This window comes from Chroicocephalus ridibundus, chromosome Z (genome assembly GCF_963924245.1).
Source record: "Chroicocephalus ridibundus chromosome Z, bChrRid1.1, whole genome shotgun sequence".
Taxonomy (NCBI): Eukaryota; Metazoa; Chordata; class Aves; order Charadriiformes; family Laridae; genus Chroicocephalus; species Chroicocephalus ridibundus.
The window spans coordinates 56,880,330-56,905,105 of NC_086316.1; the positions used below are offsets into that span (position 1 = coordinate 56,880,330).

Genomic DNA, 24,776 nt, shown 5'->3' on the forward strand with positions numbered 1-24,776 from the left:
CATTTGAATTTGGTCTACAATGAACATTTTTGAGTACCTGTGAAGAAACCCCAAGCAATCTTTAGTCTAACACTTCACTAACTAACACTTCTTTAGTGGTGCAAGGGGAAGCAGAAACTTCTTTTTAGTTTTATGGATGGTCTTCTGTGCAGAGATCCCACAGCTAACACAACAGAGACCCCCAAATATACATTAATCCAGTAACACTCATATAAGTAATAATAAAAGAGGATGGTACCACATAATATGAAACACATTTGAGTTCAGGAAATAGCACATAACTGAACATGGTACTTTCTTTAAAATAAATCATCACCACCCAAAATCCCAACAAAACAAGTCTTCCCGTGCTAATATATGAGATAACCGGTAAGTGCATACTAAGAGCAGCAACATGGATCCAGTTTTGCTAGAATTCAGGTGAAATTTCCAAAGAATATGAAGTGAATAGTGTCTTCCTAAGATCTGTTAAGAATGCAGGGCTTGGTCTGCCAAACCTGTAGATCAAAGAGCACTTATGATCTTTATATGGGAAACAATACAAGAGAAAAAGGCCAGCCTTCACTCACAACATTCACCTATAATGCTGGATTTCACAGTATCTCAGAAGTTCTCTCAGAACGTTAAGAATCTTGTTCTTTGCCACACTCCACCTGCCCTTGAAATAGTGAGCTGAGAAATATGAACAAATGACTCTGCACCTGAGTGTTCTGAGCTAACTTTGGAAAAAGGGAAATATAATTCAGTTATCCTGTGGATGAAACTCTTAGCAGGTATATTTAACCAGAAATAAACACAAGTGAGCAGTATCAAGATGCACAGAAAGCCTGGCCTCTTATTTTTCTGAGTAGGTGGCTAAATTACATTCACTCTGTCACTTCTACCAGGCCTCTATACTTTGGAAGTCGAGTCCTTTCTCACACAGTCTAAGTGAGGAAATGAAGGAACATAACTGCAAATTAGTTTGTGATTCTCAAGTAACCCAGAGTAACATGCTGTAATTGCTACTAAGAATTCACCATTTCTTTATAATTGCAACTCATCATCTTTTCCAACTTAGATGACTTTTAACAAACATTGCAGTGAATTCTAAATCACTCAGAAAGTTAAGAATCGTGATGCAAGAAGCCTGCAGGCAGCTGTAGGCAAAAAAAATTGCGAGTAGGCAGCAGGGGGCAATGAAACACCTGTGGCTCTGCAGCCTCCTTGGGTACGGTGCAGTCCAGGAAATGGACAGTTGCTCATAAAAAAGTTATGTGCTGTCACCACCCTTTCCAACTCCCGTGTGGCAGTGAGAGTAACTGGCCTCGCCACTGCTTATCACTCAGGAGCGACCAGTTCCAGGCTGTCTTTAGCTCTGGATCTTTGGGGATCCTTTTCGGCAGCAAAACTCAGTTCTGCCTACACATCAGCTGATGGGAAAAAAAAGGAAAAAAAGGATAAGGATTATGTATTTTTTTTTTTGTAATTAAAGGGTTAGATATACTTACTCAGAGCTAAGTATACCCAGTGTTGCTGACTAAGTTAATCACCATCTTTCCTGCAGCACCTAAAAAGTGACCCAGAGAAGAGATCTTTTGTGTAATGCAGCTGGAGCAGCAGAGACACAAGTGGCTTTAGCTGTATCTGTAGCTCAGAGGTCTGCATTGTGGTGACAAGAAAGATTAAAAAATAGGTTTTCTATTCTGTAGGAAGTGTAGAGGGAGATAACGAACTGAAAGGCTGTGCAACAGTGATGCTGTCTCCAAAAAAGATGACCAACTGAAAGGCATGACAACCAACCCATTTACAACTGTCTGCTTCTCCACAATGTAAGGTATGAAGTAATAAGTCTTAGACAGGGTGCATGTAGCTGTCTTCAGCAATGGAGAAAGTACCTTCAGAACCATTCACAAATGACAATGAAATCATATGGAGTTTTACCTGACTCCTGTAGTAGTTACTTGCCCTTGGTAGTACGAACAGTCAGGTTATGCCTGTGGTTACACTCCCTTTTTCTCACAGGTGTCTTGTTGAAGAAGGTGTGCTGAAGTGAGCAGAGCAGTCCTGACCAAGGCAGTAGACAGCACTCCATTGTTGCAGTCTTCCCTTCAATTGCCTTAATACAAAGTCCAGATCTATAGTGTCACAGAGCCAAAATATTTTTTTAGATGTGAAAATGGTCAGATAAATGTGCTATTAACAAATGCATGAATAAAAAACTGCCTTTTTAAATTTTTTTTTTTTAATTCATTGAATTATTTACTACCAACACTACAGGATTCTTGTTTTGGCTGGGACAGGTAAGCAGACATATTGTCACACTTTTGTGAATCTTTACGTAAAATGCGAGACATGCCATTTTTAAACTTCCTCTTATATTTGCCACAGATCTTATTCCTTCAAAGTCTGCTAAGAAATAAAGTGGTATGGCATTCAGCACTACTGAATTCACCATAGCTCTCCTTGAGCTGGAAGCTAGTGCCATAAAAGTGCCCCATGAGGGACTCGTCACAAGTGCAAGTATGCTAGCATTGCTTCTGGTACTACTATAGCAAATATATTCCACAGACAAGTCAGAATGGATGTGGATGCACTGTGTGAAAAAAGAGAAGGCAGTAGACAGTTCATGGTGATCTTATCCAGCCTGTGACTATACAGTGAAACATGCTTCTTACTCTTCCAATTCTTACTGCTTGTTTCTGCTGTCCAAAGAGCATGATCCCTCTTTTTGTTTAAAAAACTTGTCAGAACATTCTCAAGGGTATCCAGAAACATCCTTGGGATACCAAGCTGGAAACCTCACGCTGAAGGAGTAATGCACAATCATGTGAGTAAGAAGAATCTGAATGTAAATTTGGATCTTGAGATGAGGCTTTCACTTGAGAGACAGACTGGTAATACTGAATTTCAACATTACATATCTTGGTCACAAATTAAAAATTCACTTTTGGGAATTTTTATCTTTTAGTTTCTTTAATAATTTTTATCTCCATGGAATTAAAACAGTGTCCAGAAGAGAGATAAAACAGACACAAAAAATAGTGCTGTGCTGATACATGACTCTGAACACACTTGGGGAATATCTTGGAGATGTGATTAGGTCAAGAACTATCTTCTACAATTACAGCCTGTTTTAAAGTACCTGAAGATCTTTACGGAACCTTTAATTATTTATGAAGAGTAGATACTTGAACCTGTAAGCTGTCTTGACTTGAAATCTCTGTCTGACATTCAAAAATTTCATTGGTTTATTCTCTGGGAAATATTTGTTTTATAGCAATCAAGCTGAACATAGCAATATATTTTCTAATGTGTTAATTGACCGTGGTCTTAATTCTTGAAAAGAAACCACCAAAAAAATGGAAAACGTAATTAGTGTGAAAAACAGACTTAACTCAAATACCTACAGAGGTTCTTCCAAACACTGAAGCAAAAGCATTTGGGCTGTGGGAGGATGCAAACTTGTGCTATTATGCCCCTCGACTTAAGCCAAGCTTCAAAATGCACACTCTTTCTCCCATCCCCTTTAAAACATGCAATTTTCACATAATTTTGACAGGCATGATGTTAACATTTCAAACAGTTGGAAAACTAAATGCCATAATCCTGCCTGTTGTGTTTTGCAAGGCACTGCCAACTGCTTACCAGGAGACAAATAAAAGAAAAACAGGACCACCACCAGCTGTACTGAAGAAAAAGCGCTACTCCACCAAAAAATTTCTCGCTACTCGCTTCTTTAGTCAAATATACTGTGGGTGGTATTACAGAAGTATTTACTATGCTCTGACTTCCTGCCACAGCTACAATCATCACACATGTGTAATAATCACCATATTTATCGATACAGATCCCTATTCCATTCCGAAGTGATGACTTTATTGAAACAGCTGAATGTGAAAAAACACTTGACGCTGACGTTTCACGCGACTCGTCAGATCTACATTGTTTTGCAGTAACGGCTCCACCTGGCGTTCTCCAGCATCACCGCTACTTAATCTATGCCGTGGTACGTTACCTTGTTTTTAAAACTATTTACGCTGGGCACGGGACAGGCCGCGCTCGAGAAGATGGCGGCGGGCCCGCTGGCCTAGCTGCGCGGCGGGCAGAAGGCAACAGACGGGAGCAGGGGGAAAAAGACGGGGCCTTTCCTCACAGCGGCCCTCCGGGGTGAGCCTACACAAACGGGAAGTGCTACAGAGGATCCCGAGGCGAATGGAGGCGACTTCGCCGCGGCACCGCCGCCATCAGCCGCACTGAGGACGCTGGGGGAAAAGCGTGCCCCCTTCCGCCTCCCGCGCGGCGCTTTACGGCAGGCTGTTTCGGCACTGTCGCGCGGCAGCGGCCACGCCGGCCAATGGGGAGCCGCGCCCGCCGGAGGGGGCCGCAAAGCGCGGGCGGGGCGGCACGTGTGAGGCGAGCGGCGGGCTCGGAGGTGCGTGGCGGCGGCGGGTGGGGGGCGTGTGTGCGTGTGTGAGTGTGTGACTTCGTGACTTCGTGACTTCCCGCGGAGCACCCCCATCTCCCGGCCCTCCGCGCCCGGCTGCGGCCTCCTGGGCACTGGCCGTGGTCTGGGGATCGCTAGGGAGAGGGGCCGGGGCCGCGGCTTCGGCCACCCGGGCCCGGTGATCTGCGGTCTCGCTGTGCTGAGCCTCCGTGCCGACCGGCCTGTGGGCGGTCTCTTCTGGTCCCACACGGCCCACCTAGGGGTGGCGACCGCCGCCGAGAAGGGTTTAGCTCCGTCAAGTATGTTAACCTGTGTTCAGGGAAGCGCAGGCGACCTTTTCCTCACATCGTGAGTAGGGGAGCCGTGGTGGCCCAGTAATGCTGTCTCTTGCTCCGTTTGCAGTGTTGCCACAATGGAAGCCAAGGGTAAAAAGAAGTTCGTCGGGAAGAGTGGAAAAGCACCTCGTGGAAAAGTGCCACCTGGAAAAAAGAAATTTAAAAAAGGTAATGGTAAGAGGGCAAAGGCTCCTTAGTAGGAGTTCTGGCTGAGTGATTATTGTTGCGCACAGGCATGCTTGGACTCAATTTTTTATCTTGGTAAGCTTGTGTCGTGAAATTGCTAGCTTGGTAGATGGGTGAAGAGCAGTGGATGCTGTCTATATGAACTACAGTAAGGCTTTTTACAGCTTCTCCCATACCATCCTTGCAGAGGTGCTGATGAATTACGGGGCTGGATGAGCAGATAGTGAGGTAGATTGAAAACTGGATGAATGGCTGGGCCCAGAGAGTGGTAATCAGTGGCACAAAATCTAGTTGGAGGCCAGTAACTGACAGTGTACCCCAAGAGTCAATGCTGGGTGTAGTCCTGTTCAATAGCTTTATTGATGATCTGGATGATGGGGCAGAGCATGCCCTCAGCAAGTTTGCTGATGACACAGGATTGGGAGGAGTGGCTGATACACCGGAGGTTGTGCTCCCCCTCAGAGGGACTTTGACAGGAACCTCATGAAGTTCAACAAGAAGTGCAAAGTGCTGCACTGGGGGCTGGGGGAACAACTCCATCCATGCACTAGTACATGCTGGGGGAAAGCAGCTCTGCAGAAAAGGTCCTGGGGGTCCTGGTGATCACAAAGCTGAACATGAGCCAGCAATGTGCCCTTGTGGCGAAGGCGGCTGTTTGAATCCTGGGCTGCATTAGGGGGAATGTTTCCAACAGTCTGAGAGAGGTGATCCTTGCCCTCTCCTCAGCACTGGTGAGGCCCCACCTAGCGTGCTGTGTCCACTTCTGGGCTCCCCAGTACAAGCGAGACATGGACGTACTGGAGAGAGCCCAGCAAAGGGCCATGAACATGATAAAGGCTCTGGAGCATCTCTCTGATGAGGGAAGGTTGAGGGAGCTGGGACAGTTCAGCCTAGAGAAGAGAACACTGAGGGGTACCTCCTTGTCAATATATACAAATACCTGAAGGGAGGGTGCAAAGATAGAGCCAGGCTCTTTTGAGTGACAGAACCAAAGGCAATGGGCACGCTATGGTTCCATCAGGAAAGACTTCTTCACTGTGATGGTGACTGAGCCTTGGCACAGTTTGCCCAGGGAGATGTTGGAGCCTCCCACCATGGAGACAGTCAAAAGCCACCTGAACATGATCCTGGGCAACCAGCTTTGGGTGACCCTGCAGGAGCGTTGGACCAGATGACCTGCAGAGGTCCCTTCCAACCTCAGTCATTCTATAATTCTATCTCGCATTCAAAAGTATGCTGACTGTGTGATCAAGTAACCTGGAAGAAGTGAAGCTGAAATGCTTTAAGTAAATGGCATTGCAAGCCCTTCAGCTCTATTTGATTGACCTAAATTACTCTTTTAATTAAAAATTTAGGTTGGTAAGTTTTTGATTCTAGACTTCGCTTTCCCACATTAAGAAAAAGTTTATTTGAGAATTGAAACTAGGGTGTGTGGAGTGCTGCAGGTTAGGATTCAGAAAATACCTTTCAGTGTTTGTTGTCTTGTGCTTAAAACAGATGATGTCAAAACAGCTCAGACTGTACTGTGAAGAGATGATTTTGATATTAATGACTTGGATGTCAGGGGTGGTAAAATTCTTAATTTAGAATAATCATTTTTATGCCTGGATTGTTATGCTGTTGCCAAGAAAATAATGCCTGGGGAAAACTTCCCTATGGAAAACTAGGACACCCAGGGACTGCAATGAAAACACCGGCTTTGAGAAGCATGTAAGAGTTATTGCCATATGTATAATTGTTATTACAAAGTAGTTTAATTCTTGTTAGAGTAATAATTTGTTATTTTGAAACAACATTAGCTCTAGGATAACATTTTAATTTCTGTTTTGTTGGTTAATAGATTCAGGCCCACCAAAGAAACCTCTTAACAAAGGAGATGAGGAGGGAAAGCCTAAATCCATTTCCAAGAAATTTGTGAAAGGACAATTAAGACCTGGAAGAGCTAGCGTCAAACAATTCAAGAATAAACAGCAATCAGAAAAGCTTGCAAAGAAGAGGAAGCTCCAGGATGGTGAAGAGGGAGGTGAGCAGCTTTTTAAGCCTGGATATCAATGGAAACTATGATATCCAGTTGATATCCAATGGGAACATTGTTCATCTAGGTCTTCCTCTTTCCCCCTGACCTTTCCAAACTGGCCGAATAACTCCAAGTTTACTTCATGTTTAATCTTTGCTGTGGAAAAATTTACTTCACCTGAGGCCAAAGTCATTAGAATTAACAGTTACAAATTTTCTTGGAAGTCAAAAGTAAAGATGCAGTAGGAAATTTAAATAATTGGTATGCCATCATAAAGCTATGATTATTTTAATGACAGTATTAAATGGCTAGCTTGAAACTGGCTGTTTTCACACAAAATTGGAAAATGCAGAGTTTTTCATAGGCAATGTTAGAAATGTTATCCTCCGTTCTAAAAGGATTGGCTAGGAAATTTGGAACACCAAAATTCACAAAACAAAGTTGATTATCCTTTATATTTTTTCTGTAGCCCAGACTATCTAGACACCTCTTTTTGTTTCAAAAAAACCCCAAACAAATAAAAACAACAAAAAAACCCACTTAAAAAACCCCCAACAACCCACCTTCCCCCCCAGAAAACCCAGACACTATCATCAGTGTTACATTTACAGCTTTTTACATTTTACAGCTTACCATAGAATGAACGGTTAGAGTTGTAAGGGACTTTAAAGATCATCGAGTTCCAACCCCCTGCCCTGGGCAGGGACACCTTCCACTAGACCAAGTTGCTGAAAGCCCCATCCAACCTGGCCTTGAACGCTTCCAGGGATGGGGCATCCACAGCTTCTCTGGGCAACCTGGTAATACAGAGAGGCTAAATAAATGTCTGATTTTTATCCCTGTTTAAATGGATTTCTTTTTTAACTTTGTTTCTGGCACATGAGCACGTGATGGTTCCTCCTGCTGTGAAGCAAAACTCTACTGCAACAATTAAACAGCACTGTCAAATGAGAAGTGGAGTCTTATGTAGGGGATTCTGAAGTTCTGCAGAAATATGTTAGTTGTTTGAAGGACAGCAGAAGGTCTTGAGTATTTTATTGTTGCTCTTGTTGCATGTTTGTAGAATGGCTTCACATGGAATATGCACTAGATATCTGGAAACTTAATAGCAACAGAATGTTCATATTAAGCCGCTTTAAAAAAAACAACACAACCACAAACAAACCTTTAAATGTTGTTAATAAGAGTAACTGAAAGCTACTGTGTATTGCATAGTGTCGCTGCTCTCAAAGCAAAGTGTTACTAGTTTTGCTTGTCACTATTACTTAGAGAGCGACAGAAAAAATCAATAATACGCTTTTGTACAAAGAGAGCATGGTTTTTGGATGGGTAAGACAGTCAAGTGCATGCTGCTAAATACCAACAAGTGGTGCTTTAAGGTCTAAAAATTTGAAGCTGTGTCTTTAATGTTCCATATAGAAGTGACAATTACCATGACTTGCTTCTGTGAAACCATGTAATGTAAGATGATTGGTTTTTATCAAGGTATGAATAAAACTAAAATTAAATACTTGAAGCTTTTCCATAACTCTACTAATAGCATTTTCTGTAGAAAGTTACCTTAACCGAGTTTGTTGTGTGGCCGTGTATAGCTAATTTGTATAGTAAAATCCCATGCTTAAGGAATTTGACTGAATAAAAATATTCAGCATGTAAAAAGGCTTTAATTTTTTCCTTTCTCTGAGATTTCAGATCTGTATCTTTGAGTTAGGGCTCTTTTGAGAGAGGGAAAAGTTATGTGTGAGTACAGGGTGAACTAAAAAGGGAGAGTTACCTGGGGTGGTCATAGGCTGATAGGTGCATTTTGAGTAAATTCTTAAGCTATTAAGTAGTTTGCAATGCATCCTTTGACAGAGTGTTGAGGAAAAATCGTTGTTTGCCTTGTTCCTCCAGTATTCTAAAAGTGGAAATTACTAGCTTAGCATACTTACTAAATATTTACTGTTTCTTATTAGCTAGCTGGGTAACTGCAGGCAAAGCTCCTGAATTGTTAGCAATTCAAGTCACAGAGCTGCCACAGTTTATACTGATAAAGGATTCCATTGCTCCTCTTTAATTGACTATGTATTTGTTTTTGTCTTCAGGGTCAGATTCTAAGAAGCCAAAGTGGAGTGACTTCAAAAAGAAAAGGAAGGAGTTAAAGCAAACCAGACAGCTTAATGATAAAAGTAATTACGACATAATTGTAAAATCAAAGCAAATATGGGAAACTGTGAGAAGGTAATAATCATTTCTTTTTTCTCTCATTTAGTTGGCTTTTAGTTATAAGTTGCAAGATGACTGTCTTTCTCCTATCTAATTATCTAAAACTGTACTACCACAGTGAAACTCCATGGGTGAATAACATTACATACAATTCTGTAGATGGTTCAAGCAGATTGTGGTGACCCACAGTGCTAGAAATATCTGGATTGAGCTCACTTGTATTTTAGGCTAAAATTTGTGAGTAAATGCTTAGGGAGCTGTCTTATTTTTTGAATCCTGAAGCACAGAGCATGTACTGATTCAGCCAGATCGTGCAGTAGGATCACTGCGTGAGTTTTTGTGGAGGTTTGTATACTGTCACTGGGCAGGTGAGATTGTAGAACTGGGGCCCCGCATCAGAAGGAGGAGTTAATTTTACTTGCTCTAAGTGTCTGTGCTTTGCAGTCTTGGCTGTAAGATTCTTACAGATCTCTGCATCTATAAACAACTCTGGCTGCATGTTTGAGTTTATGTTCTCTTTAATAATATTGTTACTCAGAAAAGAATAATTCTGTGGAAATCTGGTTTGGTTTCTAGGAACTGAAACTGGTTAATTACATCTATAAACAAGTTTAATGAATGATAATGTAAATTTGGATTGGCAGGAGCTAAGTTAATTTTGTACTGTTGTACTGTCTTGTTTCTTAATTTATAGATTTAAGTGAAACACACTACAAAAAAGCTGCTTCCTCAATTCAGATTGTTTTACTATTTTTTTGCTTGTAGAAAGAAATGCAATAAGGAGACCCGAGAAAAGCTAATGAATGAACTACAGAAGCTTCTTCATGGAAAAATTAAAAGTGTAAGATAAACTGATGCCATAGTGCATAAATTCACAAAAGCTTCCTTAAAGAATGGTGGAATATAAACGAACTTTTAATAATATAGTCCTAACCTGTTATTCCAAAACCTACAGGGAATTTTTTTAAATTGTTGAGTAAAAAAAGAACAAAAACAGGGTTGAAAGGCTGCATTTGGCACCTGGATTTCAGGACAGTAGTCCTGGGATGCTTTGTCTATCAGCTGGCTATTGTAAGTCTGTCTGTTTTGCCAGGCAGCTTTAGTCCAGTTAAATTCTGTGTTAACTGAAGTTCAAAAACAGCCACTCAGAGTTCTGATGAATTACGGTTATTGCTTTGCAACTTTCTTTTAGAGAAGTTAGTGTCCTGATACTTAACTATGCTGAACAGTCTTGCCACTTAGTTCTTGAAATGTATAAAAATGCAGTGAAATAAAGTGATTGGTGGTATTCCATGCCGAAGTGAACTGTATTGTCACATGCTGAAATTACGAAGAACGTGAGAGAAAAAGAGATAGCATTTCATGGTTCTCTTTCGGCATTAAAATGATGATGCATGTCCTTAACTGTCAACAGCAGCGAGTATTGTCTATATTTTGTTCGATAGAGCAATAAAAAAACCTTAAAACTTAATTTGTTATAAACAGGTAACAAATTTTATAATTGGCATTGCATGCTACGTGTGGCATAAAACTATATCAGCAAGCAAGTGCATTAAAATAAATTTGGTGCATAATGCCATTTGAATGGCCTAGGGTAATGAAATGTCTCTGTCCTGTAGCTGGCGTTTGCACATGATTCAACTCGAGTGATCCAGTGCTTTATTCAGTATGGTAATGAGAAGCAAAGGCAAGAGACATTTGAAGAACTGAAAGGTACTTTCTTCCCATTTACATTTTACCTATATGCTCCTCTATTGTTGTTAGGATGCATTAAAACAAGCCATATTATTTTCTCTTGAATATTTTTAACTTTATTTTTAACTTCAAATGATGCATCTTTCCTAGTGGGCTCTTAAAACTTATTTAAATAATGGTATCTTGTTTTGTAGAGTTCATTTTGTGAAAAATCAAACCAGCTGAATGTTTTTTCCCTTCTTTTAGATAGCCTAGTAGAGTTGAGCAAATCAAAATATTCCAGAAATATTGTGAAGAAGTTTCTTATGTATGGGTGAGTATGAAGTGCATTTGCTTAGCTGTGTTGCATTGTTTTATTTCCAATGTGAATGCTGCTCTTAATCTATAGTGCATCATGAATAAAAGATATGTCTCTGGAATCATGTTTATAGTAGTGATAAGACAGGAGAGTGTCTGGTATTGCTAACAGCAGTTTTTCTTTTGCAAAAAGTAAAGCTAGAACTGTACACATCAAGAACACATGCAAAAAAAAAAAAAGCTCAAATGCGTGCTCAAAGTTGATCTTCGCCTTATGCAAAAAAACTGGCTTTTTGAAGTTTTCTCTGCTTAGTGTTTCACGAAGGCATCCTTTATTCTGTAGAATTTATCCACTGGATTCTTTTCTTATCCTCAAAAGGCCTCATGATTTCTCCAGGTTCCTGGCTTTCTCACCATATTTTCATAAATGCTGTAAGGCTGACCAGATTTCCTGGTTTCTGTGCTAAAATTTATCACCTAAATGTGCTTCCGAAAATAAAACTATTGATAGGTCAGCTTGTCCCTAAAGCTTTAACGCTTCCTGTCTTATATTCCCCTGTGAAACAGGACAAAACCACAAGTTGCAGAAATAATAAAAAGTTTTAAGGGCCATGTGAAAAAAATGCTCCGTCATGCCGAAGCATCTGCTGTAGTGGAATATGCGTATAATGACAAAGCCATTCTGGAGCAGAGGAATATGCTGACAGAAGAACTATATGGGAACACTTTCCAGGTTTACAAGGTGATGTTCCAATACTTTCTAGTCTAAGGTTTTAGCATCCAAGGTATTGTGTCAGTAATACCTTGCTTATCATACCTACTATTTCTTTTGATTAAATTTCTTTCTGTCAGCTGTCCAAATGTAGTCTAGTTTAGCATGTTTAAATGTTACGATTACTTGCACATTTCTATTCTAGATTAAATTTTTGTGATTTTTCAGATTGAACTATGTATAATGTATTATGTTGATGTATGAGCTTGCTCTGCTTATCAAAGACAGTCTAATATATTGTTGCAGTTATCGTAGTGTCATAAAGTCTAGCATGAAGCGGTCATCCTAGATGAGATAAGATTTAGGCTTAATTCCCCATTAATGCTCAAGATGTTTTTTGTGTCAGAACTGTCTTATGTCTCATGAGGACTGAGTGTGGGCAGAACGTGCCTGCATCTATATATGGTATGCTATTTAGGCTTAATTTTTGGCTTTGTTTTCTTTTCCCATGGAAACTATAGGACTTGAGTCCAAACACTCTTGAAACCATTTAGATGTAGATCCTCATCAGGCACTGGGAGTCTTTTTAAAAAATACAACCTCCTTTCTTTTGACTTCTGTTTTTCTTGCTCATTTGGAAAGTTGGTTTCCTTTAGAGGTACAAATAGTTTTATTTGCTGCAAAGTTCAGAACTGTTTTGCGCAATTATTAACTACACTACACAGCACACCTTTACACATGATTTCTGTTAAAGTTGTATAAGAAATTAACAGCTCACTTCTGAACGGTATTGCTGTTTTTTTCTTTATGAGTTATTATAAGTTTTAGTAAAGCATTTTGCAACTCTGTAATAGAAACGCATGTTTGCTGTGTTTGTGGGCTGTAATTTGTACTGGGTGTACAACAGCCTCTGAAATCAAATGCAGTGTTAGCTTCCATCATTCTAGCATTCTTGGCATGCATGCTTCAAGTCTTACATTGTGATGCAAACCTGAGACTCAACAGTATGTGGGTTTATAAGACATTACGGTGTAATCCTTAAAGAGACATGGAGTTTCTTGGTGTTACAGGTTGCCCAGAGAGGTGGCGAAAGTTCCATCCCTGGAAGTGTTCAAGGCCAGGCTGGATGGGGCTCTGAGCAACCTGGTCTAGTGGTTGGTGTCCCTGCCCATGGCAGAGGGGTTGGATCTAGATGATCTTTAAGGTCCCTTCCAACCCTAACAATTCTATGATTCTATGATACGAAATGCGTGGTTCACTTTCCCCATCCTGCCACCAACTCTCCACCCCCCTTCCCCACCCAGCAGGGACAGTTAGAAATGCATTTTTTCTAATTTTCTGTCTAGTCAAACTGTTTTTCAAACAACAGATTCTTTTACAAGAGTTACCAGTGTAATTGGTTAGATGAGATACCCGCAAGTGTTTCCATATTTAAGGTATATGGTACATATTCCTCCTCTCTGCTGTTCTTGAACTGGAATTTCTTGGGCCCTGGTTAACTTCTCAGTTCATTGACTTGTTGCTGTGCTACCCCTTGTCATGTGCATACTGTCATGCAGAATTTCTGCTTATCTCAGGAGTCCCTTAACACAGTACCGATGTTGTGTATTTTGCCTTGTATCTTACGGTCTCATGAGGAGCTCACCAGAATTGGCAAAAAGCAGTTCAAACCATTGAAGTAGCTTTTGTTTGCTAATAACGAGTATTCAATTTGTAGAAACTTAACTATACAGCTTTTTGACATAATCAAAGTAGATAAGCTTTTTATTTTTAAAATTGTAAAAACTGTTAGTTTTGCAGGAGATTAATTTTGTTTGTGGTATTGTTCATGAATTTTGATTGAAAAGGGACTAAAGAGTATAATTTTCTATGAGCTCCCAGTACTTACTGGGAATGATTAAACCTCTGTGCATTCATTTCAGACACCAGTTGTCCCAACACTGGATAAAGTGTTAGAAGCTCAACCTGAAAAGAGAGAGGCCATCTTGGATGAAATGAAACAGATTCTTACACCAATGGCACAAAAGTAAGGACAAAAATTGGTTTAAGGTGTGACTATCATGAACCAGTTTGTTTCTGTCGTACAGACTGTGATATTGATACTCTTTTAAGCTCAGATGACAGTGATATTGATACTCTATTAAACTGTAACATTGCTGTGTTGTGTAGTAAGTAGCTATGGTTTTGTCTGAACTGTCATAGGCAATATTGTATCTTATTTTCGAACTCCACTTGTATAAACTAAAGTGTCCCCTGCCCCAGTCAAATAATTGGTAGAAATCCCAGCGTGGTGTGCTTCCATAACGCATTATTGGATAAGCTTCTCCAGTGGTCTTGAGGAGAAAATATTTTGCTAGGTTTTAGAACTTGTAAGTTGTGGTAGAGTTTTCCACATACTGTAAATGCTAAACATATAATCCAGAATGACTGTGTTTTCTGTGCACCTCACTACCTAACTTTTTCTTTTTTATCTGCAAATGAAGTATTGCTAGCTTACATTAAAACCATTACTTGTGTGGGAATTTTGCTTATTTTCTTCTTCCCAAATACAGAGAGGCTGTGATAAAGCACTCACTGGTACATAAAGTATTTTTGGACTTTTTCACTCATGCTCTTCCGAAACAAAGATCCGTAAGTATGTTTTGGGTTTTTTGTCTTCTTTTGCCTTCCAGTGGAAAGCTAGGGGTGGAAAGGTGGACTATTTGTGGCCTATTCTGAGTCCAGATGTTACCTAATGAAAGGTTCCTGTGTGTGGTTTTGTGCTTTGTCAGAGAATGCTTCTGGATTCAGTCTTTTGTGAACTGGGGGACTAAGGGCATATCTCTTCCTCCTTGCCTGGCTTTTTGTACAGACACGGTAGCATATGGATATTGTCTTTGGGGTTTGGAAACCCCTTTTGTAGATCTGTTTCTGTCTGTGCATATCGCTAGTGACACCAGCCGTGTTGTGATTGAGCAGTTTCTAAATAAATGGTAAAAAGATTGGAACTTTTGATTAGGCAGCAAGAAGCAGCTAGGGATAGAAAGGGAGACAGTTGGGAGCTTCATGTCAAAGAAATCTATCCAATAATAACAGTAGTGACTATTAACCTGGGAAGGGGGGGTTGGTTTGTTTTTTCTTTTTTGACTGATGGTGTTATTTTGTCACATGGCTTCATAACCTCATTCCTTTCATATGAAGACTAACTTTCGGCTGAATCTTGTCATATCTGATTTATAACGTCACCTGGTGCTTAAATGACCTTTTAGTTCTTGCTTTCTGGCTAATATCTTGTATGTATAAATAAATTGCATCACCTTCAAAGATTTAGTTGTCTTTGTCTGCTCTAATTTCAGTCTCAGTTCTGAGCACCCTTTGAATTGTCTGTAATAGGACAACTGATGAGCTTTGAAACAGGTCTGATTTCATAGGGTGAATATGATGGATATATGAATAGTTTTGAAGGGAGAAAGCTTATGTCATTTACAGTCTGTTGGACTCCTTTTGAGGCCATTTTTCATATGTCAAGGCAATGAGAATGGTTCTGTAGAGCCAGTGATGCTGTCAGTAGTGTGGGCAGACAAAAAATTCTTTCATGCCCTCATCTGCCCACCTTGAGATTTGTCAGGCCTTTTCTTTCACCTTTTTGCTTTATCACATTTTCTTCCCCAGGAAATGATAGAAGCTATCAGAGAGGCTGTCATCTACCTGGCACACACTCATGATGGAGCCCGAGTAGCAATGCACTGCTTATGGCATGGTACTCCCAAGGTACTCTTTGGTTTCAGTGTACCCAGTCCTCTTTAATAGTAGTCTAGTCTGAGAGCGTGAGTATGATTGCTTGCGTGGGTCCTTCTGCCAGCACACATTTTGATGCAGTTAAGTATTGAGAGCAAGGTTTAAAATTGCCCCACTTTACCTATTGGCAAATATAAGCAGTAGTTTTTTGTGAATCAAATGCTTTCATTATAATTTTTGTAGGGGAAGAATCTCCCTTTTTTTTTTAGTGGGGATCTTGCAGATGAAACATAAAGCTTTTCCATTTTAGGATTATTGGCCGTTCATTCCTCCTTTAGATTTTTTCATGCAGGTGAAATTGGCAGTAGGGAGAGGACAGTAAAAAAGCCATAATGTGGAACAATGTTTGTCTTCGGAATGCCAAGACCTGGAAAATGTTACAGGAACTGTGCTGTAGTTTCTTCTGCAGATACGGTATCCTGAAATGCTTCAGGTGTTAACATATGCCATCATCTCTTTGTAAATATTGTCATACCTCCTATCTTTGTCTGTTTTATTAAAAACAAAAAAGACAACTTATGAAAATAGTCAGCTTGTTACAAAAGACTGCAGAAAAAAATAAGAAGTTGCTGGGATCTGGCGCTAGTAATGTATCTAAAGAAGACTGAGCAGTGATTGCAAGAGCCAAAAGTACAGGCACTGAGGAAACTTTCTGCCAGAAAATCTTGGTAGTAAAGCGGTTTTGCAACAGGCTAGAGTTGTTGCTACTTTGAACTTTCAGGTCCTGTTGAATGTTTCTTTCCAAATTAATAGTTCAAGTACGTTCCTCTTCTCTAAGTAAGGAACAAGATATTGGTGAACATATGTGGTGGTCTGCTTGTTCTTTTGTTCTGTTTACTAATAGTTGATGTGGTCTCTATCAGTGGTCTCCAATCTCTTGATCACGCAACCCTGAGCATGCTTCCCCAATATGTATATTTATATATAAATTGTGCACATGTTCTACTGTACATTCCTTTTCTGTAAGTAATGAAAAAGCTATAGGTGGCATATGTGGTGGTCTGGTTTTTGGTGGGTGGTTTGTTGTTGGTTTTTTTGTTTTTTTTTTCCCAAGTTTCCCATTTTGGCATCTCCGATTCATGTGCTGGACTTGTAAACATATCACAGAACCTCCCTGGGATTGAGTCTTTCGCAGTTCAGGTTTAAGTCATCACGCTGTTTCCAGGTGTTGACTAATAGTACAAATGTAAGACACTGGCACACAAATGTTAGGCTTTAGTAAGCAAATTGAAGGTTATCTTTTTGAAGGCATAAATAACAATTTAGTTATTTGGAATCACTGGCGTTATAGGCTCATTTGGGTTTCTTGTTTCCTTTTGGGTAGGACAGAAAAGTCATTGTGAAAACTATGAAGACATATATTGAAAAAATAGCAACGGTGAGTGTTCATTAACCATTTATATCATAGTCTCTGAAACACAAGTGGTTTGATAGAGGCTAATTTGAATGTGCTCTGGTACTGGGAACAACTGAGATCTTAATAAAACTAGGTTTAAAATAGTGGTGATGTACTAGATAATATGAAATATATTGAACTTTGTGTAATATTTAGAGACATATTGAGGTGCTTCATTGTGGGTACCACATGAAGTACTGTCCTTCTTTAATGTAGTTGAATTAATTAAAAGTCCTAAATTTTTTTCTTCTTTTTTTTTTCTTTTGAGACCAACATTATATTGCATCTCCGTATGGCTTGTTGGTTAATTTTCCTTGGTTGGGAGTAAAATAACATGTATACAGAAGAGGAACAAAAATTAAGATGTTGGGGTTATCATTAGAAAGGCCATTTGAATGTGCATGTTTCTTTTAAGATGCTCGATAAATTTTTTTTTTAGTCAGGAAGCTTCAAAATGAATTAACGCTGAAGTGACATACAGTGGAAAAAGCCTGTATTTAATTTTTTTCTGAGTAACATGTATGTTTGGAGACTGCAGCACCGGTAGAGTAACAGTTGCAGCCAGATTACATAGTGCTGGGCAAAACTGCAACTGTGAAGAAAAGCCTTTTAAACTTCTTCCCTTCCTGGTTGCTGTATTGCTCGGTTTACTAATAGTTGATGAGGTCTTAATCAGTGGTCTTCAAGCTTTTTTGATCACACAACCCTGAGTATGCACTTCCAATATATGTATATTTATGTGCATATTCTACTGTGCTAGTATACATTATAAAACAGACAGAAATGGAAATTTTAAAGGGATGAGATAAAGATAACCAGTGGTTATTTTTATATGTTTATTAATGGTACAAAAAAATGGTTTCTTCCTGCACCACAGTGGATTGTCTTGTGCATCCCACTTTGGATGTCACTGGTCTAAGTGGTGTTTTTCTCCATAGTTTTCTAGTAACAGAATAAATGAGTTGTTAGATTTTTATAAGACATGTATTATATAGAAATATGAGACAGTGGGTAAATAATAGCTAAAACAACACTGGAGCACTGAAGGTCTGGCTTCACTTTGACGTAGAGTCTCACTGACCTACAAGTGAATTGGGTTGTGCGCTTTTGAGCATGCTAGAGGCTTGCTTTCCAGCAATGCAGTAGAGACTATATGGCTCATCTCAAAAAATAATAGTATGTGATTTATTTCAGTTTTAAGCAAGTCCACCATAGAAATACAGTCTACATGTAATGTTCCTGCAAGGCAAATCCTATGATTTCAAATGATAATTAAACAATAGGATTAGGTTAATAGCTTGGATGTGATAAAGCATTATATCTGTTTACAACAGGAGATCAATTTAATCTACCTTGGTTTTAACAACATACTTCTCTTAACAAACATTCTATAACAATAGACAGAATTTGCTTGTGGTTTATGTCGTGTCATGTTTGAGACAAACTCTCAGAAATGTTGATTCTAAGTCAATTAGTACATTCATAGAACTTGACTGCATGTGGTTTCTCATGTCTCATCTTTGCAGGGTGAATTTTCTCATCTGGTCTTGCTGGCAGCATTTGATTGCATCGATGACACAAAACTTATGAAACAGTTAATTATATCTGTAAGTAACTGATTTTTTCCTAAAATAATATACTATTGTCAGTGTGTTTGTCAGTGTAGAGGAGGATGAGAGTAGGAATCCATCCTCTTTTTTTTCAAACAATTTAATTCCTTTCCACCTTTTCTGTTTCATCACATTTGTGTATCATGATTATTTTTTTCTTTTCATAGAAGACCTCTGCACTTCCGTATGTTATTTTAATTCATTTTTAAGCTAGATTCAGTGCTTGCTGCAAATTACCCTTTCTTTTGTACATGTTCATTCTGGCTAAAGGACGACTGGAATCTCTTTAATGTCAAGGTCTTTGGCCTAGAAGTTTGAGCTCTGCTAGTATTTCAAGAGATTAAATTAGTGGAAAACTTTAGAATGAGGATGTCACCTTATCCGTTTTGCAAGCAAACCTAAAATGTCAAGAATATCCATGCCTAGAATGTCCTTATTGTGCAAATTCATTATTGTAGAAGAGATTGTTTAGCACGTTTAGCTCTTTTATTTCGCAGAAGTAGCATCTCGGAAAGTGATACTTCAGGATAAACTTCAGTAAACTTTCAGGAACATGGCAACAGGCCTGAATGTAGTATGCCATGACTTCAAAGAAGAAAAGTACTTAGAGACATCCAAGTTTTGGTTGGATGATGAAACCATTAATTCACTTTAACTCTCAAAACTTGACATTTAGTATATTGATAATTAAATGATAACTATTATTCTGGATAAAATCCATGTAATATTCTTATCTTGCTTCCAGAATGGACATAGATAGATGTCTGAAGCATGAGAGCACTCTAGCAGTTTTGCTTCACCTACATGGAATTGCAGAATGAACAATAAGGATAATATGATTTAGTCTGCATCTGCTTCCATTTGGAATGTGCTGTTTCCCCAGCTTTCTTGCAAAAATTGTTTAATAGGGTTTCATAAAGTGTTTATACTTAAGATTATGTTTACATGCAAATTTTATCATTTCTAAGATGTTTTAGTCTGTAAATTACCATGAAGTTACCTTTTCACACTGATAAAAAAAAGACTTCATAGTGCACAATTAATTTTCTTGCAAGCAGGATAATTAATGATGTATAGGTTGTAATGTGCTTATACTGGTACTCATGCTATAGCTTTTTAGGACTGATGGGTTGAGAGGCAATGGCAGGGAGGTAAAGGTGAGGCAAATACTCTGCATGTGGAGGAGTAATATGAGGAGAAAGTGGTTATGATGATTGTTGCGTTAAAAAATATGAGCAGTTCTTCCATTTGAGCAACTTTGCATAGCAGGGAATTGGGTTTTCATGCCCTCGCATGGAGATTTGGCTCTAAGTCTGTTTCTCTCTGGGTGTGGAGAGATAAAAGCATCCCAGTGTGATGATGGCTTTTCTTTCTTGGGTGTAGCAGCTGTAATCACAGCTGGGTTTTGTTTCCACAGTCTACTCTGCAAGCTAACAACTTCTGGGCAAGTTCCAAGCAAATAAACCCTGACAGATCAGAGCTGTCTTGGTACAAGATCATTGAGGCATTCCTGTATTATGTTACAAGCACTCTGCTTTCTTGTGGGTTTATTAGTTCAGATACTGAACTGATTAGTTCACATAGGCTTTAGCTGAGCTTCCAAGGTGTCATTTAATTCCTGAATTGGCTGTGTTTTTCCATCATGTGAGATCAAAGATAATGGAGTGTTTACTGTTTGGTCATCCTGTCGCATCAATTTGGACAGAAGAGTATAAGGAGGAGAGCCCTTCACATACAGAGTCAGCCCATCTGGGTTTATATGAGATCAGGAACATGGAAAGGATGTCGGGGGCGGGGAAAAAAAAGCATGTAAGATCAAAACCAGCTCTTCAGATGATGAAGCATACTCTGTAAAAGAATCCAACCTTTTAAATTATCCTAAAGAGCAGTTAGACTTCTAAAACACCTCATACCGATTATCATTCTGTCCATAGTAAAATTTAGCTTAAGGAATGTAAGGAAAATAATAAGCATTTGGGAGAGGAGAAAAAGCAGTGTCTCTCTCTTTTCTTTTTTTTTTTTTTTCTTCTTAGTATTATAAAACTGATCACTTGCATGGATTGGCAGAATGGCTGGTAGGTAAGGGAAGGTTTTAAGCTCCTTAAATCCTCTGGGGAAAGTCTTTCCTTCTCATCATATGTTAGCTCCATGGAGTCTTAATCCAGGACCAAATAATATGTATGGTGCTTTATACCTTCATATGTGATATGAACTGTACATTGTGAGCGTGGTGTGTCAGGATTTGGGCAAATTTTAGCAGGAAATCCCTCTGTTTCATGAGGACTCCAAGCAGGCAGTGTTAGGGAGACGTTACCAACAAGAGACAGCATGCCTGTGGTGTTCAGAGTTTCTCCTACTAGGAGAAAGATGAAAGTGCCAGCTTTCAGTGCTGGCACTGAAGGCGACTAAATTCTGTAATTGGTCTAAATCAGTGAGAGAAGTACATTTTTGGAAGATTTAAAAAAAAATTGTTTATTATCTTTTATACAAAATAGCCGTGTTATAGGTTGATTTCAAAGTGCAGAATTTTGTTTTTATTTGTACTGAACAAAATACTTTCTTTACCTATTTTAAGTTTTGAAATATTTCAGCAGCTTTGTCATCCATTTAATTGATAAATGAACTTCACGTACATCTGATTCTGAATGTACATGCTGAGAAGACAGAATGTGGTCTTAGGTTTTGGTTTTTTCTCAGAAAAGATTTTTATTTTTTTTCCCATCCCCAGAGTGTGAAGGTTGCAGTAGTAGGTTTTTGTTCATAGTTACAGTGCTACGTTAAACTGATGTTCCTCTCAGTTTACAAAAACTCAGTTTCACCTAGGTTTAGGCGATGTTTTGGAAATAAGAATGTTATCTTAACATTTCCTGCCAGCTTCCAACCACCTTTCTCTATTTCTCTTACCCTCAAAGACAACCAACCAAGCTTCATCTTAAGAAAGGGTGACATTGGTTTAAATTGTTCTATTTATCTTTTTATAGATCTTACTGGAAGGACTTTCATGGTGGAAAAAAGGGTTTTTAAGGACTATGGCCTGCAAAATGTGCTGAAAGTGCCCAAAGCTCTGTATAGCCCTTCTTTGCTTTGATAGTCATAAATTTTATATGTATATTAAAAGTTGTCAAGAATGGATTATCATACTGGTCAAGGGTACCCGGATGGTATTCAGGGTTTTCTAGTGGTACTTGGAACTTGCCTAGAAGGCGTGTTGCTGTAGGAAAGGGCATTTGTTGAGAAGCTGACAAAAATTTTGAGTACAAACAAACAGATGGGCTAATACAGGTGCTTCCATCTGAAGATAGCAGCGTGCTTCTATAAGCAAGAAAACTCCCCTCGATATGAATGTGTTTCTTCCTCTGCCATGTTAGTGCACAAGTGTATGCAGCGTCCACTGTGTAGTTTACAAAGTGGTTACTCCTAGCCAACAACTCATAGAATCATAGAATTGCTGAGATTGGAAGGGACCTTTAAGATCATCAAGTCCAACCTTTAACCTACCCTGACAAAAGCCACTTCTAAACCATGTCCCTAAGTGCCCCATCTACCCTTTTTTTAAACACCTCCAGGGATGGTGAATCCACCACCTCCCTGGGGAGCCTATTCCAATGTTTAATAACCCTTTCAGTGAAAAAATGTTTCCTAATATCCAATCTAAACCTCCCCTGACATAACTTGAACCCATTTCCTCTTGTCCTATCACTTGTCACCAGGGAGAAGAGGTCAGCCCCCATCTCTCTACAACCTCCTTTCAGGTAGTTGTAGAGGGCGATAAGGTCTCCCCTCAGCCTCCTCTTCTCCAGGCTAAACAACCCCAGCTCCCTCAGTTGTTCTTCATAAGGTTTGTCCTCCAGACCCCTCACCAGCTTTGTAGCCCTTCTCTGGACACGCTCCAACACCTCAATGTCCCTCTTGTAGCGAGGGGCCCAAAACTGAACGCAGTACTCGAGGTGGGGCCTCACCAGTGCCGAGTACAGGGGGATGATCACTTCCCTAGTCCGGCTCACCACACTATTCCTGATAACAGGCTAGGATGCTGTTGGCCTTCTTGGCCACCTGGGCACACTGCTGGCTCGTATTCAGCCGGCTGTCAACCAACACCCCCAGGTCCTTTTCTGCCGGGCTGCTTTCGCGCCGCTCTGCCCCAGTCCTGTAGCACTGCATGGGGTTGTTGTGACCCAAGTGCAGGACCCGGCATTTGGCCTTGTTGAACCTCATACCATTGGTCTCAGCCCATCGGTCCAGCCTGTCCAGATCCCTCTGCAGAGCCAACCTACCCTCAAGCAGATCGACACGCCCGCCCAGTTTAGTGTCATCTGCGAACTTACTGAGGGTGCATTCGATCCCTTCATCCAGATCATTGACAAAGATATTAAAGAGAACCGGCCCCAGCACCGTGCCCTGGGGGACCCCACTTGTGACCGGACACCAACTGGATTTAACTCCCTTTACCACCACTCTCTGGGCACGGCCATCCAGCCAGTTTTTTACCCAGCGAAGAGTACACCTGTCCAGGCCATGAGCAGCCAGTTTCTCCAGGAGAATGCTGTGGGAAACAGTGTCAAAAGCTTTGCAAAAATCCAAGTAGATAACATCCACAGCTTTTCCCTCATCCACTAAGTGGGTCACCTTATCGTAGAAGGATATTAGGTTTGATAGGCATGACCTGACTTTCACAAACCCATGCTGACTGGGCCTGATCACGCTGTTCTCCTGCATGTGCCGTGTAATGGCATTGAGGAGGATCTGTTCCATGACCTTCCCAGGCACCGAGGTCAGACTGACTGGCCCTCTGGGGCCTCTGGGGAATGCCCAGTGTTTTCGATTAAAGCTCAAATAAACAGCAATATAATACTGCCAGCAAAAGTCAGCTTTATTCCATTATGGAAACTTCATTTTTCTTGGTGAATGTTCTGTGATCAGTTTAAGTTTGACTTTTCCTTCCACAGACTGTTGTTGCTGCTCAGGTACTTATGTGCACTCCCTTGAAAGTCAGCACGGTATCAGTGATTTCTGTTAGTTGATGTGGCAGGTGAACCTTTGTCTGTGTGGTCTGCTAAGATTATGACTTTTACTGAGATTATATTTTTACGGTGTGTGACATACCAGAATATGTATTGTATTTTTTACTTGAATGTATCAGTGAAAACAAATCCTGTCCTTTTGTAGTATTTTCTAATCGGTGACATTGATACGTCTGATGAACACATTTTAAGCCTTAATATTTTTTTATTTCTCTCACTTATCCCAACTTTCATTCTGATTACAGGGTTTTTTTAATTTAATTTCACAAGCAGATACAAATCTTATTAATAGTATGTAGTTTTCCTTTCCTAAGCTTTGCATTTGAAAGGTAATCAGTAATTACTGATGGCTCAAAACTATTATTTCATTAATATTTTATTGCTGTTCATTTACTTTTACAGGAAATAAATGCTTCTTTGCCCAATATAATAAACAACAAATATGGAAAGAAGGTCTTGTTGTACTTGCTAAGTCCAAGAGACCCTGCACATTTTGTTCCAGAAATCATCACACTTCTGCAGCAGGGAGATGGAAATGCCTATAGGTAACTCAGATACGAAGGTTAAGTTGTTTTCCCCTAAGTTCACACAACTTTTCTGTCATGATCCATTTAATTTCATAATATAACTTTTCTTCATAATATAACTAAGTAATGTAAATACATATATATAAAATACATGAGTATTATTAGGTATGTTAGTCTTTAATCCTTAATTTTGCATTTTTGGTTTAATGATTGTATGTGATGATTGATGACCAGCAATGTATTAGTGATCAGCAGTTTATCCCTTTTGTAAAGGGCAAAAATTGTGATGTGTTCTTTGTTTAAACTCATACATCAAATTTGGCGTAGCAAAAAATTTTTAATATACATTATTGGTGTTTTGAGTTGCATAAAAGTATATCTCAAAATCTAGCAATAAAAATGGAAATTGCTAATTTAAATTCAGTCTGTGGTATTGACATTAATGCTTATCAGCTTTTGAAGAAGAACAATTTTAGATCATTAGTGAACTGTTTAAGAAATATATCTCTAGTTGAGATAACAATGCATAGAAAATTAGAGGTTAAATTATCATTAACAAAAATCTGAGGTTT

At 39.5% G+C, this 24,776-nt stretch overlaps 1 protein-coding gene across 3 annotated transcripts in view; it reads left to right on the forward strand.

Annotated features, from left to right (window-relative positions):
• Window positions 1-4,281: 4,281 nt before the first annotated feature.
• Window positions 4,282-24,776, forward strand: part of PUM3 (pumilio RNA binding family member 3) — a 29,140-nt gene continuing 8,645 nt past the window's right edge. For 2 of the 3 annotated variants that reach the window (XR_010068987.1, XM_063319253.1), the window contains exons 1-14: window positions 4,282-4,414; window positions 4,829-4,929; window positions 6,788-6,970; window positions 9,049-9,184; window positions 9,935-10,010; window positions 10,789-10,882; window positions 11,111-11,177; window positions 11,729-11,903; window positions 13,796-13,899; window positions 14,426-14,504; window positions 15,525-15,623; window positions 16,975-17,028; window positions 18,573-18,653; window positions 24,080-24,222. Coding sequence is in view for 2 of the 3 variants with exons in the window: in XM_063319253.1 (XP_063175323.1) it covers window positions 4,839-4,929; window positions 6,788-6,970; window positions 9,049-9,184; window positions 9,935-10,010; window positions 10,789-10,882; window positions 11,111-11,177; window positions 11,729-11,903; window positions 13,796-13,899; window positions 14,426-14,504; window positions 15,525-15,623; window positions 16,975-17,028; window positions 18,573-18,653; window positions 24,080-24,222 (1,382 nt within the window). In the remaining variant the exon portion in view is untranslated. Of the gene's footprint in view, window positions 4,415-4,482; window positions 4,726-4,828; window positions 4,930-6,787; window positions 6,971-9,048; window positions 9,185-9,934; window positions 10,011-10,788; window positions 10,883-11,110; window positions 11,178-11,728; window positions 11,904-13,795; window positions 13,900-14,425; window positions 14,505-15,524; window positions 15,624-16,974; window positions 17,029-18,572; window positions 18,654-24,079; window positions 24,223-24,776 lie in introns of those variants that run through there. The other variant, XM_063319255.1, reaches the window with a different exon arrangement.